Here is an 18,125-nt window from a genome sequence, read left to right on the forward strand (position 1 = left end):
AGAGAGAAAGAATGTGCTTTAGTATCAGATACAAACCCATTTCACTTACTACCTGTGTGCTCCTGAGACAAGTATTTAACTTCTGAGCCTCAGTTTCATCCAGTATAGCCTGGATGATACCTGCCTTACAGTTACTGCAAGACTTTAATGAGTCATTGTATTCTGATGTGGTAACGCATTCCCCAGCATTTAGGGCATTCTCAGTGCCATTCTTATTGCCCATGATGCAGCAGAAATAGCTGACAGTATATTACTGTAAAATAACCGAAAAAAAAAGATTGGTGTTGCCAAAGTGGGGGGTGGGTGGTGGGAGAAATGGGGTAAGCTGTGTTTTAATTTTTAGTTTAAATAAATTAAAAAAAAATAAAAGCCACAATGAAACACGCTTTATGGTTAATCATTTAATGTATTAACATTTTCACTTATAAACATACAATTTGCATATATAGGGAAAAACAGGTTCTGTGGACACAAGAGAATATGAGAGACAGGGAAGCAATCAGAAAATAGATCAATTCTAGGGGGAAAAAATGGACCTGCATTCCAAGCCTGTGTCTACATAAACTTGGGAAGGAGAAAGAAAAATGAAACAGGATTGTAACTTATGTAGAAAATAAAGTTGGGACATTTGTCTCAAACATAGGAACGTCTCCTTATGATCCAGGTCTTGGGGCCTGGCCTGGCCTGTTTCAGGATGATCATCTGAAACACAGCCACTGGTCTCTCCCTTCTCTTTACTATGACCCTGAAGTGCACTCCAGGAATTAAAAGAACAACCGGATTGGCATGTGTGCGATGTCAGTGGCCAACTTCTTCCAGGTACATTATACAGAAGTACATATGAAAGCGAAACGCTTACTCACACCTGAACAAGTTCCTTCCACCTCATCTAACTTGTTGATTTAGGATTACCTAAATTGAGGTGATCACAGAGTTAACATCTTTGGAAGTTGGACCAGGGAAATGAAGTATCTCAGCCCATCTTTATAACTACTATGCATTTCATATCAGCATCAAGTCACTGGCAACAGTGAATTTCCAGACTCAACTATGTCTGCCCAATCGGGTGGGCCAACAGGGTGCATGTGCTCAAGCTTCAATTCACACCTCCCCTTCTGTCAGTGGGTGGACTCTGCTTCCTGTGCATTTCAGGGACATAACTTAGTAGTCTGTGGTTCCAGTAACTCCAAGTTCAAAATTAATACCCCAATGCAACATTAAAACTGTTTAATATTTTATTAGTAAAGCATCCAGCTCTAGTAATGACTACAATCTCAACAAAGCCATTCTTACTATATAGGATATAAAATCATAAAAGCAACATTTTTAACCATCAAAACCAGTGTTGTCACACATCATGTGGCAATTTTCTACCATCCCAAATATCCAAAGAGGTGACAGTCAAGTGCACCTCCTTTCAGCTAGATACAGACTACAGGGCAGCAGGTTCACCAGAATCATTCAGTAAAGGTCGCTTAGCAGATGGCTTCATATGGAAATCTATTTAAGTCCGCTCAGAGATGGAATCAGTTGACCAGTAAAACAAATGAGCTATGTAAGTAACTGGCCACAGAAAATAAAAACATTCTGTGCCACTAAGAGCGTATTTTGTGGAAACAGGGCCACATGGAGTGCGAGGACAGGGACTATTACTGGGCTAAATTGCCTTGGTAGAAGTACATTTTTTAAAGCATGCAGGATAGAAAACTGGACTAATTAGAAGCTTTAAAAGTTCACATAAATAATAGAAGTGCAGGATTATGGGTTTTCCAGAGCTTCACACATAGCTGGGGCTCAAAATTAAATGTTTTAAGCTTCTCTGTGACACCTGAGTCAGGAATAAAAACAAAGCTGGCGCCCTGGTCAGGTTGACTAATATCTTGACAACAAGTCATTCAAGTCCTTAGGCCTCATTTCCCATCTCTAACCTGAGTCTCCCCCACAGCCATGGTCCAAGAGCCCGCACTACGCCACCACCAGGGCTCCATGTGCCCCAGTCCTGCACAAAACAGGACACCTGCTTTTTAACAGCCTTCAGAAAAATGGAAAAGAGCATCCTGTGCACAGTGCAGTCTCTGGAGGCCTAACACAGTAACACTGTAACTATGGCTCTCATTCCATTTTCCTCACCATTCTTCTAATAGCACTTTCTCAACAGGTAGAAAAATAAGCTATAAGTAGGCTGAGGTGGCAATAAAAATACTCAAAGCAGACACTAAAAACATAACATCTCTGAATAAAGCAAACCTATCTCCACATACTTGTAACTGTTTTGCTTTCTTCAAGTTTTAAAGGATAAAGCCCTAAAACTTTGAGGCTCAAGTCAATTCCTAATGTGGGATATTTTCCAAGTATCACTACCAAGAAAACAAAGAATAAAATGAAGAAGCATCATTTTAAGGGGGAGGAGGGGGAGGGAGGGCTGCCCCTCCCCCATCATCCTGAGCAGTCACTGGCCCCATAGATTGTGGGAATACCAACCCCACTGCCTCAGGGAAGTTCCTGAGAGCTTACCAGCTCATAATTCCTGAAGTTACATGCAGCCAGTTCTGATCTGAGGCTTGAAAGTTTGATATTAAACAGAAAGAAGCTGCAGTTCTCCTTGCCACATAACTCACTCATACATCACCATACTATTAACATAACACTAAAGTAAACTGTCCCTTAAACACTACACCTAACTGAAAAGAAAATGCCTTTCAAAACAGGTATGTTCAAAATAAGGTATTCCGAGAGTTCTATAAACAAACTCCTGGAATGAGCCAGTGCCCCAGAGTCATGTTTTAGATAAAGAGAAATCAGAAGCCTTCTCTACAGTACGTGTATGGATTAGTTATAACTATGATGTCACCACTTTCAAAAGAACCATTCAAACTATTATTAAAAACATTTATCACCAACAGAAAACACCCTGCAAATTATAGTATTGCACACAGGGCATCAGAAGCTATGCACATCCAGATCTGAAGGATTCTAGAAGACCCAGAACAGAGACCCTAAGGCCATGCCCGTGGCTGCCCCAGCCAGCATGCCCAGTGCCAGATCACTGTCGCTGTCTCGATACCGCTCCCGAATGATGACTTGGTTGACAGGCTGTTGTCCATAAAGTCCTAAAAAAGGAAGCAAAAAAGCAGACATCGTAAGGAGCAGTTTAAGTCCAACATTCTCTCAGAAAGAGTGTGTCCTGAGAATGGTAAAGGCCACATCTCCCTGCATGTGCATCCCTCCTGCTGTCTTCCTCTGGAGAGGTATGTGGGGTGGCTGAGGGGTTGCTCCCCAGCTCTCCTCCACCAAAGGCTCAGGTGACAGTTTCTAAGACTATACCAAGAGGAAATCAAGGTGCTCAACCTTCCAACGTCCAAAGCCCCAACCACTGCAAACAGCAGGATCCTAATGAAGCTGTAAGCTCCAGCTTCCAATGTGCACTTCTGCCTTCCACATCATGCTCATTAGTATGACAAGTAGATGGGGGAGATTGTGGGAGAGACAGAGAGCCTACAGACAAGGCGAGAGCCAAGAATCTGTACCTAAAGCTAAAAGTGTAAAACCCATTTGAAAGCTAATTAGTTTCTTGATATTCATGGAAACCATTTTTAAATTAAACCTTAAATCTGCTAATACAATTCGCTCTTCATTTTTAATCATATCCTTATGGGGGAAAATACTTAGAGGGAAAAACTTCTAAAAAGCAAACTTTAAACACATTTAATATTTAATTTGCATCATTAAAGTTTACAACTGGAAATGTATCACTAAGCAAAGAGAACATCTTCTGTACTTCACAGCTATATTGTCTCACAGCTAATTAGCTTTAAAAATTACTCAAATATAAATAACATTAACTTTCCTCCCTGACCCGCTGTTCCCTTAACAATTCAGTCCTACGGGAGCTAGAAACTAATCCAACAGTAATGTATACATGTAGATGAAAACCAACAGAAAAATAAGATTTATAAGTCCTTATTACTCTAAGCATTTACAGTACTACAAGCATTTACGTGTACTGACTCACTTAATCCTCACAATATCCTTGTGAATTGAGTTTATTATTATCCCCATTTTACCAATGGGCAAAAGTAAGGCACACAGGGGTTAGAGGCTGTTAAGGGCATGCAAACCCAGGCATTGGGCTACAAAGTGTGCACTCAATAACCACTAATGCCTCAAACAGACGGAGAAGGATAGGAGAGAAAAAAACCCAAAGCCACAGAGGAGTAGAATGAGAACATTATAAACCTAAGGGCTGATCAAGTACAGGTAACAGCACTGGAAGTCGACAAACTTTTACACAATGTTGAAATCTCAAAATTGGTGAACTGTAATACTTACTTTCATAGCCTTGAAAGTTAAAAGTTTTCAATTAGGCAACTGTAACTATGAACTGTAGGATAGTAGAAACTAGTAAGCTGACTTTAAAAGATCCCTTAGACGATCTAAATCTGCATTCCCCTCAGTAGGTCACACCAAGGGACACCCATACCACATGACCAGGAGAGCCCTCTCCTGCAGCTCGTGCTCACCTCTGCTCCTACCAAGGAGAGAAGTCCTTACCCAAGTCAGTTGGGAACATTTCCAAGTTGTACTTATTGTAATTACCTAATAATTTAAGCTCTACATAAATGGTCAAAATGTGAATGTGAAACAGATATTATTTCCCCAGGATAACTAAATTAGATACTTTAGGGAAGACCAAATAAAGGCAGATAACATTTACAAATTACTATTAAAGCAAGGAACTGAGTAAATTATAGAAGAATCACAAAATCTGGCCTTCTCATTTGTACTTGCCAAGGGAAACTGCAGGGCAATAATGCGTCATAGTACAATCTCTACAAGACAGAAAACTCCAACCAAAGGAGCCAACTCAAAGCAAAGACCTAGAGCCTATATCAAAAGACAGTTGAACAACTGTTCACTAATGTGGGTAAATTAAAACAGAACACTTATAGTGTGTACACAGCACCCTTTGTACTTGTTAAATTGGCTAACTGACCACTAGCTCCAATCATATTACAGAGAAGGCTTTGGGGCACCTCGTTGGCTCAGTCAGTACAGCATGTGACTCTTGGTCTTGGGATCTTTACTTCAAGCCCCACACTGGGTGTGGAGATTAAAAGTAAAATCTTTAAAAAAAAAGAGAGAGAGAGAGAGAGAGAAGGCCTTTAATCTGCTCTACACATGATGAGGATGTCTATGAACAATGGAAGGCAGTATGTCATCAAGTTAGCAAAGCACCGGGGTATCTAGAAGAGCTGACTGAGGAGCTCCTATATGGTTATCAGCACAACACTACTGTGGAATGACCACAAACCAAGTCGCCCCTCCAGAGCAAGTACCCCTGCTAGCTGGTCACAATGCTAATGCTGAAGGACGACCTACTTGACTCTGCCCTTTGCAGTAAGTTATCTTGAGGGTGCCCACTGAGAGTGCTATCTATCTCTTTTCCTATGAGGCAAGTCAACAGCAAAGACAGAATCTGATTTACAGAAATTCCCTTCACAAGTACTTTTTCAAAACTTCAGCTCTTCTGAACAGTAAGAAACAGCTGAGATTACCCCAGTCTGGAAGTCTGGCAGCTGAATTAGAAAGAGGCTGGCTCTCATGGCTTGGTTAGGCTAGGGCTTAAAAACCCACCACCAACTCCAACATAAATGGGCAAAGAAATCAAATTTATAAACAATCATACCATGTTTATCTTCACCAGTCATCAGAGAAAAGTAAACGAAAGCCACCTGACAATCCACTTTAGACCTAAAAACTTTTAGAGCTAACAACAATAGGAAATCTTTCAGGACAACTGAGAAACCAGTGTTTCATGAACTCCTAGGGGTGTTAGAAACTGGTAAACTGTTCTGAGAATCAACTGGGTAAATGGTATTAACATTTATTGTCATCTTTCAGATGATATGATATAAAGTCCAAATTTCCCTCAAAGCAATCTGGAGATAAGGAGATGGCGGTGAAACAAAATCAGGCATGATGTAGTAACTGAAGCTGGTAATGGACAAATGACAGTTCATTAAACTATTGTCCCTACTTTTGCATGTTTGAGAACTTTTATAAATTTCAATGGTATCATAAGAAATATAAATGTCTATGCCCCTTTACATATTAACTTAATAAACACAAATAAAAAATGTATTCTAAAACATATTTAACAGGAATGAAAAAGAAAATCATTAGATGTTTAAAGTAATATCTACAATTGCAAACAGGAAAAAAAAGAAAGTAAACAGCCAATACTAGAACGTTCAACTAATAATATATACCACCCAATATGATAATATGAAGTCATTAAAAATTATTTATGGAGATTATGTAGCACTCTGGATAAAATATGTAAAATTTTTAAATGAGAAAAGAAATGTAAAAAGTAATATATGACTGCAAAAATGAAAAATTTATTTTATGTGGGAAAGGTAATTCAAACAAAAATAGTTGTGCTAAGATCACAGGACCAACAAATACTTCATTTTTTAGCATCAGCATTTTATTGGTTTTCAACTTGAAATGACAGAAAGTCAAGAAAGCAGAATCCCTCATGGTCCATGCTAGTTGAGTGAACTGCATCAGACTGCAGGAACAGATGAGCAGAGAAACTCTTGTATTAGGTGCTAAAGTATGAGAAACCAAAGTAACCACCAATAGAGGAACACTTTGACTCAGGGCTGGTGACCCCTGGGCCTCCCTGTGGCATTAGCATCAGTGACCACTTACCTTTCTGATAACAGATTCTCCTTCCACTGCTTCTGTGTTCAGACATTGCACTAGGTTTGCTCACAACCCCCTCCAATTTCCTACCTCTCTCTGAGCTCCAAACTCTTCTTCTAGGCTATTCACCAGCTCATTCTCTTAAATGTTGATCTGACATGCCATGTCCCCTGCAACCTGCCCCTGCCTGACTTCCCCTGCTCTCCCGGCATCTGGATGTGCCCTTGCTCTTCAGTCCATCAGTCACATGGCTCTCAGCCCCCTTGCCCTGACTGCAGGCTCCAGCCTCACAGCCAGCATTTTCCTACACGTCCACCTTAGACCTCCCACTGTCCAAACTGCACCCAGGACTTGATGCTACCCACACAGGCCAGTTACTCACATCTACAATCTTTCTCAGGTAAGGTGAAAAATGGAAAAAGTGCATCACAAGCCCAGAATAAATATAAGTACCTTCCAGGCCTTTACTTCACCTGCAAAAGGGCATATCACCTGAGTAGTGATAATTTTTGAAGGACGTTACTAAAAGAGAAAAATAAGAGAAAGTTATCCCTTAAATCTGGCCTCTTAGTTTGGTTGCTCCGTAACATAAGTGAATACCAGTAAGTACAAATTCTCTCCTTGGGAACAAAACTAGATGCAATAGTGAAGTTTTTAAAAGCCTACTCTAACTTTCTAAGGTAGTATAAAAATACATAATGCTTTTTATTTTATTTATTTTTATTTATTTATTTGACAGAGAGCGAGAAAGGGAACACAAGCAGGGGGAGTGGGAGAGGGAGAAGCAGGCTTCCCGTGGAGCAGGGAGCCCAATGCGGGGCTCAATCCCAGGACCCTGGGATCATGACCTGAGCCGAAGGCAGACGCTTAACAACTGAGCCACCCAGGCACCCATGCTTTTTATTTTAAACACAGTAGCAGATCTATACCAGAAACATAGCTCACTTATCCTTAAACTAAGAAATACAAATCTTTCAGGACTCATCTACCCACTAAATGAAGAGAAATAAGGAAAGGAAGGAATGGAGTTACCTGCATATGGGTACTGGTAGGGTACAGCATAAGCCTGCCCGTTCGCAGCATAGACAACTTGAGTTCCTGGTGGGTATACACCACTGTATGGACCATAGCCATATGCCTGCTGAAAATAAATAGGCCCATCAGAAATACAATTCTGAAATTCAGCATCAATTTGTAATAAAAATTCTCAACAAAGTGGGTGGAGAGGGAAAGTACTTCAACTTAATAAAGGTCATATATGACAAGCCCACAGCTGACATCATATTCAACGGTGAAAAGTTAAAAGCTTTCCTCTAAGATCAGGAACAAGACAATAAGATGCCCACTCTTACCACTTTTATTCAACATCATAATCAAAGTCCTGGAGAAAAAGAAATGAAAGGCAAATAAGTTGAGAAGTAATAGTAATAGTAATTGAGAAGGAATAGTAAAACTGTCACTATTTGCAGATGATATGATATTATACCTCGAAAACTCTAAAGAATACTACCAAAAAACTGTTAGAACTAAAAAAAGGAATTCAGTAAAGTTACAGGATACAAAATCAATATATACAAAACTGTTGTGTTCCTATACGCTAATAACTATCAGAATGACAAATTAAGAAAACTATCCCATTTACAATTATATCAGAAAGAGAAAAACCTAGGAATAAATTTAACCAAAGAAGAGAAAGACCTGTACACTGAAAGCCATGAGACACTGAAGGAAAAAAAAAAAAAAAAACTGAAGGAAACACAAATAAACGGAAAAAATATTCTATGCTCATGGACTGTAAGAATAGTTAAAATGTCCATACTATCCAGAGCAATCTGCAGGTTCAATGCAATCCCTATCAGAATTCCAGTGGTATTTTACCCCCAGAAACAGAACAAACAATTCTACAGTTTGTATGGAATCACAAAATAACCCAATAGCCAAAGCAACGTTAAGGGAAAAACCATCAAAGCAGGAGACATCACACTCACCAATTTCAAACTATATGACAAAGCTACAGTAATCAAAACAGTATGATACTGGCATAAAAACACACACAAATCAATGGAACAAAGAGCCCGTAAATAAACCCACACATATATGGTTAAATAATTTATGACAAAGGAGCCAAGAATACACTATAGGGAAAGGACAGTCTCTTCAATAAATGGTGTCTGAAAAACTGGACAGTCACGTGTACAAAATGAAACTGAAACACTATCTTACATCATACACAAAAATCAACTCAAAATGGATTAAAGACTTGAACATTAAGACGTGAAACCAAAAAACTCTAGTAGAAAAACAAAGATGGAAAGCCACCTGACATAGGTCTTAGCAATATTTTGGATTTGACACCAAAACAAAAATAAACAATTGGGACTGCAATAAACTAAAAAGCTTCTGGGGGCACCTGGGTGGCTCAGTCAGTTAAACGTCCAACTCTTGATTTTGGCTCAGTCATGATCTCAGGGTTGTGAGATTAAGCCCTGTGTCAGGCTCTGCACAGGGTGTGGAGCCTGCTTAAGATTCTCTCTCTCTGAAAAGAAGGTAAGATGGCGGAGGAGTAGGGGACCCTATTTCAACTGGTCCCCAGAATTGAGCTAGATATCTACCAGACCACTCTGAGCACCCACAAAACCAGCCTGAGATGTAAGAAGATATGGATCTCTACAAACAGAATATCGCAGGCGGTTGGTTTTGAGGTACGGAGCAGGGAACCCTGATTCCACAGGCAGATATCGGAGAATAAACGGCAGTGGGAGGGTGCCTAGCCATGGGACCCTACACCGCCAGTGAGCGACAGCCTCGCACGCTGGGGACGGGACATAGACTCACAGGCCAGTAGCGGCGGGGAAAGGACTTTAGGGCAGCCCCTGGGGAGGAAACCCATAGCGGCTGGTGGTTTTAGAAGCATAAAGAGCAGAGACATGCCCTGACCTGGAGGCAGGACTGGGAGCGCAGCAGATGGGCTAACAACGCAGGCCGCTGCAGGTTATAGCAGCACGGACAGAAACAGAGACAGTGTGGCCTCGAGAGCTCACTGGAGAACAGACTGCGGTCTCTGCTCTGAGGCAGAGGGTTGGAAATGGTCTCTTCTGCTCTGACTCGCGGAAGAGACGCGGAAAGCCGCCAGGGAAAGCCGCCAGAGAACAAAAGCCCCAAAACCTGATTCCCGCTGAGCCCATCCCCCACCACAGAGGGGCAGGACAACTCCGCCCAGTAACTCAGTTGCCTGAGTGCCCCTCCCCCAGAAGACAGGCTGGGAAAACAAGAGGCCGGGAACCCTACGGTCCCAAGAAAATAGGTGCTTCTTGCTTGGGTTCTGGTCAATAATTTGGACTCTATAGGTTCCCTCAAACACCCATCAACAGAATGACTAGGAGGAGGAACCCCCAAAATAGAAAAGACTCAGAGATTATGACTTATGCTGCAGATTTACAAATGGATGCAGATATAACCAAGATGTTGGAGATGGAATTCAGGCTAGCAATTGTGAAAACAATGGCTAGAATGGAGAAATCAATTAATGGCAACATACAGTCTCTAAGGGCAGAAATGAAAGCTGAATTGGCAGAACTTAAAAATGCAATCAATGAGATCCAATCCAATCTAGATAATCTAACAGCTAGGGTAAGTGAGGCAGAAGAACGAATAAGCGAAGTGGAAGACAATATAACAGATAAAAAGGGAAAAGAGGAGGCCAGGGAAAAACAACTCAGAATTCATGAAAATAGAGTCAAAGAAATAAATGACACCATGAAGCGTTCCAACGTCAGAATAATTGGAATCCCGGAGGGAGTGGAGAGACAGAGAGAGGACTAGAAGATATATTTGAGCAAATTGTAGCTGAGAACTTCCCTAATCTGGGGAATGAAACAAACATTCCCATCCTAGAGGCAGAGAGGACCCCTCCCAAGATCAAGGAAAACAGGCCAACACCCTGGCATGTAATAGTAAAACTTGCAAATCTTAGAACCAAGGAAACCATCTTAAGGGCAGTTAGGGGGAAGAGATTCCTTACATACAGAGGAGGAACATCAGAATAACGTCAGACCTATCCAGAGACCTGGCAAGCCAGAAAGGCCTGGCAAGACATATTCAGGGTACTAAACGAGAAGAACATGCAACCAAGAATACTTTATCCAGCAAGGCTGTCCTTTAGAATGGATGGAGAGATGCAGAGCTTCCAAGACCGGCAGAAATTGAAAGAATATGAGACCACTAAGCCGGCCCTGCAAGAAATATTAAGGGGGGGGTTATAAAAGGAGAAAGACCCCAAGAGTGATATACAACAGAAATTTACAGGGACAATCTATAAAAACAACGTCTTCACAGGCAACATGATGACAATTAATTCATATCTTTCAATAATCACTCTCAACGTGAACAGCCTAAATGCTCCCATAAAACGTCACAGGGTTGCAGATTGGATCAAAAGACAGGACCCATCCATATGCTGCCTACAAGAGACTCATTTTGAACCGAAAGATACATCCAGACTGAAAGTGAAGGGATGGAGAGCCATCTTCCATGCCAGCAGACCTCAAAAGAAAGCTGGGGTAGCAATTCTTATATCAGGCAAATTAGATTTTAAACTAAAGTCTGTAATTAGAGACACAGAAGGACACTATATCATTCTTAAAGGGTCTATCCAACAAGAAGATCTAACAATTGTAAATATCTATGCCCCCGACATGGGAGCAGCCATCTACATAGGCCAACTGTTAACAAAAATAAAGAGTCATATTGGTAACAATACGTTAATTGTAGGAGACCTCAATACTCCACTCTCAGCAATGGACAGATCATCTAAGCAGAAAATCAACAAGGAAACAAGAGCCTTGAAGATACACTGGACCAGATGGACTTCATAGATATTTACAGAACATTCCACCCTAAAACAACAGAATACTCATTCTTCCCGAGCGCACATGGAACTTTCTCCAGAATAGACTACATACTGGGTCACAAATCAGGTCTCAACCAATACCACAAGACTGAGATTATTCCCTGCATATTCTCAGAACACAATGCTTTAAAACTGGAACTCAATCACAAGAAAAAATTTGGGAAAAATTCAAACACTTGGAAGCTAAAGACCACTCTGCTCAAGAATGTTTGGCTCAAACAGGAAATCAAAGAAGAACTTAAACAATTCATGGAAATCAATGAGAACGAAAACACATCGGTCCAAACCCTATGGAATACTGCCAAAGAGGTCCTAAGGGGGAAACACATAGCCATCCAAGACTCATTCTAAAAAATAGAAAACTCCCGAATTCACCAACTAATGCTACACCTTAAAGAACTAGAGAAAAAGCAAGAAACGATGCCTAAGCCATGCCTTAGAAGAGAAGTAATTAAAATTAGAGCAGAAATCAATGAATTAGAAACCAGAAAGACAGTAGATCAGATCAATGAAACTAGAAGTTGGTACTTTGAAAGAATTAATAAGATCGACAAACCACTGGCCAGACTTATCCAAAAGAAAAGAGAAAGGACCCAAATTAACAAAATTATGAATGAAAGGGGAGAGATCATGACTAACACCAAGGAAATAGAAACAGTTATTAGAAATTATTATCAACAACTATATGCCAATAAACTGAGAAATCTGGATGAAATGAAGGCCTTCCTGGAAACCTATAAACTGCCAAGACTGAAACAGGAAGAAACTGACAATCTGAATGGGCCAATAACCAGTAACAAGATTGAAGCAGTGATCAAAAACCTCCCAAAAACAAGAGTCCAGGGCCTGAGGGATTCCCTGGGGAATTCGACCAAACATTCAAAGAAGAAATAATACCTATTCTACTGAAGCTGTTTCAAAAAATAGAAACAGAAGGAAAACTTCCAAACTCACTCTATGAGGCCAGCATTACCTTAATCCCCAAACCAGGCAAAGACCCCATCAAAAAGGAGAATTTCAGACCAACATCCCTGATGAATATGGATTCCAAAATCCTCAACAAAATCCTAGCTAATAGGATCCAACAATATATTAAAAGGATCATTCTCCACGACCAAGTAGGATTTATCCCCGGGATGCAAGGGTGGTTCAACATTCACAAATCAATCAATGTGATAGAACACATTAATAAGAGGAGGGAGAAGAACCATATGGTCCTTTCAATTGATGCAGAAAAAGCATTTGACGAAATACAACATCCTTTCCTGACTAAAACTCTTCAGAGTATAGGGATAGAGGGAACATTCCTCAAGTTCATAAAATCCAACTATGAAAAACCCACAGCGAGTATCATCCTCAATGGGGAAAAGCTGAGAGCCTTTCCCTTAAGATCAGGAACATGTCAAGGATGCCCATTCTTGCCACTATTGTTCAACATAGTACTGGAAGTCCTAGCAACAGCAATCAGACAACAAAAAGAAATAAAAGGTATTCAAATTGGCAAAGAAGAAGTCAAACTCTCTCTTTTCGCAGACATGATACTTTATGTGGAAAACCCAAAAGACTCCACCCCCAAATTACTAGAACTCATACAGCAATTCAGTAATGTGGCAGGATACAAAATCAATGCACAGAAATCAGTTGCTTTCTTATACACTAACAACACAACTGTAGAAAGAGAAATTAGAGAAACGATTCCATTTACAATAGCACCAAAAACCATAAGATACCTCGGAATAAACCTAACCAAAGAGGTAAAGGATCTATACTCTAGGAACTACAGAACACTCATGAAAGAAATTGAAGAAGACACAAAAAGATGGGAAAATATTCCATGCTCATGGATAGGAAGAATAAACACTGTTAAAATGTCTATGCTACCCAGAGCAATCTATACCTTCAATGCCATCCCAATAAAAATTCCAATGACATTTTTCAAAGTGCCGGAACAAACAACACTAAAATTTGTATGGAATCAGAAAAGACCCCGAATCGCCAAGGAAATGTTGAAAAAGAAAAACAAAGCTGGGGGCATCACGTTGCCTGATTTCAAGCTCTATTACAAAGCAGTGATCACCAAGACAGCAGCATGGTACTGGCACAAAAACAGACATATAGACCAATGGAACAGAAGAGAGAACCCAGATATGGACCCTCAACTCTATGGTCAAATAATCTTTGACAAAGCAGGAAAAAACATGCAATGGACAAAAGTCTCTTCAATAAATGGTGCTGGGGAAATTGGACAGCCACAGGCAGAAGAATGAAACTTGACCATTCTCTAACACCATTCACAAAGATAAACTCAAAGTGGATGAAAGATCTCAATGTGAGACACGAATCCATCAAAATCCTAGAGAACATAGGCAGTAAGCTCTTTGACATCGCCCACAGCAACTTCTTTCAAGATACATCTCCAAGGGCTAGTGAAACAAAAGCAAAAATGAACTTTTGGGAGTTCATCAAGATAAACAGTTTCTGCACAGCCAAGGAAACAGTCAACAAAACAAAGAGGTAACCCCCAGAATGGGAGAAGATATTTGCAAATGACACTACAGATAAAGGGCTGGTATCCAAGATCTATAAAGAACTTCTCAAACTCAACACCCACAAAACAAATAATCAAGTCAAAAAGTGGGCAGAACATATGAAAAGACACTTCTTTGAAGACATACAAATGGCTGACACATGAAAAAGTGTTCATCATCATTAGCCATCAGGGAAATACAAATCAGAACCACAATGAGGAATCATCTCACACTTGTTAGAATAGCTAGTATCAGAAAACAAAACAAACAAAAAACAAATAACAAGTGGTGGTGAGAATGTGGAGAAAAGAAAACCCTGTGCACTGCTGGCAGGAATGTAAATCAGTGCAGCCACTCTCGCAAACAGTATGGAGGTTCCTCAAACAATTAAAAATAGAATTACCATATGATCCAGCAATTCCACTTCTGGGTATTTATCAGAAGAAAATGAAAACACTGACTCAAAAAGATATACAGTCATGCCTCGTTTTATTCTGCTTTGCTTTACTGCACTTTGCAGACACTGTATTTTTACACATTGGAGGTTTTACAGCATTTGCTCACTTCATGTCTGTGTCACATTTTGTGAATTCTCACAATATTTCAAACTGTTTCATTATTATTATATTTGTTACAGCGATCTGTGATCAGTGATCTTTGATGTTACTATTGTTTTGGGGTGCCACAAACCACACCCATAATATGGGCAAACTTAATTGATAAATCTTGTGTGTTCTGACTGCTCCACCAACTACTAGTTCCTGTCTCTCTCCCTCTCAGGCCTTCTTATTTCCTGAGACACAACAATATGGAAATGAGGCCAATTAATAACCCTACAATGGATTGGCTCAGTCAGTTAAGCATCTGCCTTTGGCTGAGGTCATGATCCCAGGGTCCTGGGACCAAAGCCCTCAATCAGGCTCAAGCAGGAAGCCTGTTTCTCCCTCTCCCTCTGCTGCTCCCCCTGCTTGTTTGTTCTTTCTCTCTCTCTCTTTCTCTCTGTCAAATAAATAAATAAATAAAATCTTTAAAAAAACAAACAAACAAACTACAATTGGTCTCTAAGTGGTCAAGTGAAAGGAAGAGTCGCATGTCTCTCTCTTTAAATCAGAACCTAAGAATGATTAAGCTTAGGGAGGAAGGCATGTGGAAAGCCAAGACAGGCCAAAAGCTGGGCCTCTTGTACCAAGCAGTTAGTCAAGTTGTGAATGCAGAGGAAAAATTCTTGAAGGAAATTAAAAGTGCTACTTGGGGAGTGCCCAGGTGGCTCAACTGGTTAGGCATCTGACTCTTTATCAGGTCATGATCTCAGGGTCATGAGATGGAGCCCCACATTGGGCTCCATGCTCAGTGTAGAGTCTGCTTGAGATTCTCCCTCTCCCTCTGCTCCTCCCCCTATTCATGTTCTCTCTCTCTCTAAAATAAATAAATAAAATCTTTAAAAGTGTTACTCCAGTGAACATACAAATGGTAAGCAAAACAGCCATACAGCTAATATGGAGAATGTCTGAGTAGTCTGGATAGATAGAAAATCAAACCAGTCCAACATTCCCTTAAGCCAAAGCCTAATCCTGAGCAAGGTCCTGACTCACTTCAATTCTGTGAAGGCTGAGAGAAGTAAGGAAGCCAGCCTAGCAGCAGAACCCCCTCTAGCAATTTTCCGCAGTTCCAGGAAGGAGAATACGAAGGACTAGGAATGTTGCTGGGTGGGAAGACCCTGAGGTCTGAGACCTCGGCCGGTGACTGGCAGTCTTCCAGCAGCACATGTCTGTGAATGGGCATTGCGAGACATGGGCAATGGACCCACCTTCACTGACCATGTGAATGACTGCTATATTCTGGGAAATCTGGAGACAAAAGGCCCAGCCTTCTTTATGAGCTCACAGGTGGCGGGGGGGGGCAAGGAGGACAGATATGCTTACAGACAACTACAATTACTGTCGTCATGTGACAAGTACTATATGTGGCACAAGGGAGAATAGGTTGCTGCTGTCAGACAAATAGCTGCGTAGTTTAAACGTGTCATCTTATAAAAACAGGACACAGGAGTTAAGCTTCTGGAAGACGGCAAAGATATAGATGTTCCCTATTCTTCCTACTAAGTACAACTGAAAACCCTGAACATAATATATAAAACAAACATAAAGACTCTGAAAGATGACAAGAAGGTGGCACACTGGCTAGGGACCTCAGGACCCTAAGAAGGACAGATGGTGAGCTCCCTGGGTTTCCTTTTTGCCTCCTATATCCTCGACTAACTAAAGAAGAAGACAGGAACCAGTAAGTACAGACAAAAAGGCCCCCAAGAAAAGCCTGTTCTCTCTACCCAAAAAACCTTGGGAGGAAAGGGGCAATCTGGCAAGAAAGACCATTTTTAGGCAGTAACTGTTCTACTCCAGTCCACTCTACAGAAATAACTGTGGCCCCACCCCAACTCCCACCAGCAAGGCCAAGTATAGAGAGTGAACTTCCATGTTTGGCAGGCTGTAATAAGGCACCCTCCCCCCCACCCCTGTCCCAAGTTGTGTCAGAGAAGGCCAAGTAGGGAGCTGAGAATTTCTTCATCCCTGCCTGATGGAGACCATGTAAGGAGCCAGAACTCCCACCTCTGTCCAGCACAAACCAGGTGCCCCTCCCAGACCCATGGGATGCAATCAGCAGAGACCTAGTGGAAATCACAGTATCAGTGGAAGCTAGTGGGGAGCAGTAAAGAGGACCCCTCCAATTCCCACATAGGCTGGTGTCAGCAGAGACCTGGAGGAGGGCTTAAATTCCCAACCCTCCTGACAAGGAGGTGACAAGAAACCCAACCCCTGGGAGTTTGGCTCAGTGGAGAACCTGCACTTCCATCCCTACATGGCAGCAACAGAGTAACTCCCTCTTCACCCACAAGAACAGCATTGAGAGGAAGTACACTAAAATACAAGATTTAAGTAAGATTCAGTTTCATTAATACTTAAAATGCCCAAGTTTCGATCAAAAATCGTTTGTCCTATCAAGAATCAGGAAGATCTCAAAACGAATAAAACAACAAAAGAGATTTTTAAAGATTTTCTTTATCTGAGAGTGAGAGAGAGAGCACGAAAAGAAGCACAAGCTGGGTGGGGGGGGGGGCAGAGGGAGAAGCAGGCTCCCCAATAAGCAGGGATCCCGATGTGGGGCTCAATCCCAGGACCCCGGCCGGGATCATGACCCAAGCTGAAGGCAGACGCTTAACTGACTGAGCCACCCAGGCACCCCTTCTAGGAAGCTTTTTAAAGCAGCTATCATAAAAATATTTCAAGAAGCAATTATGAAAACATTCTGAAATACATTTTAAAAAAGTCTATGCAAAAACAGAAAAATCTCAGGAAAACAATGTAAAGATATATACACATATTTATATATTTTCAAGATATAAAAAATAAAATGAAAATTTTAGAAAAAAATTATATAAAAAATACAATGAATGAGCTTAACAACAGAAGAGAGATGAGAAAAAGAATCAGTAAACAGGAGTATAAATTGGAGAGAAAAAAGACTGACGAAAAGAAAATGAACAGAATCTGAGACATGTGGGATATCTAACATTCATGTCATCAGTTTCAAAAGAGAAAGGAGGTGGGACTGAAAAAACATTCCAGAAATAATGGCCTAAATTTTCCCAAATTTAGCAAGAACCATAAACCTACATATTCAAAAAACTGATCCAAACAAGATAAACCTCCCCCAAAATCCATACCAAAACACATTATAGTCAAACTTCTCAAAACTAAGCACAAAGAAAGCAGCTAGAAACAAACAATGCACTACATACATGGGGGAAAAATTTAAATGATAGCAGATTGTCCTCAGAAACCATAAAAGCCAAAAAAATAGCAAACACTTGCCAAATGTTCAAAGAAATATCACCTCAGAATTCTACACTAGTGAAAATATCCTCCAGAAATGAAGAAGAAATCAAGACATTCTCAGATGAAGGAAAACAGAATTTGTTG

The 18,125-nt window shown here is 40.7% G+C and overlaps 1 protein-coding gene across 4 annotated transcripts in view; it reads right to left on the reverse strand.

Moving 5' to 3' along the window:
• Positions 1–386: 386 nt before the first annotated feature.
• PLEKHB2 (pleckstrin homology domain containing B2) overlaps positions 387–18,125 on the reverse strand; it is a 71,145-nt gene continuing 53,406 nt past the window's right edge. For 2 of the 4 annotated variants that reach the window (XM_025857993.2, XM_073889680.1), the window contains 2 exons: positions 7,744–7,852; positions 387–3,110 (listed from right to left, as the gene is read on the reverse strand). In XM_025857993.2, the coding sequence (XP_025713778.1) occupies positions 2,974–3,110; positions 7,744–7,852 (246 nt within the window). In that variant the 3' untranslated portion in view covers positions 387–2,973. The remainder of the gene's footprint in view (positions 3,111–7,743; positions 7,853–18,125) is intronic. The other 2 variants (XM_025858002.2, XM_025858009.2) reach the window with 2 other exon arrangements.

Source organism: Callorhinus ursinus, unplaced genomic scaffold (assembly GCF_003265705.2).
Source record: "Callorhinus ursinus isolate GAN/ISIS: 27379988/994484 unplaced genomic scaffold, GSC_fseal_2.0 scaffold114, whole genome shotgun sequence".
NCBI lineage: Eukaryota > Metazoa > Chordata > Mammalia > Carnivora > Otariidae > Callorhinus > Callorhinus ursinus.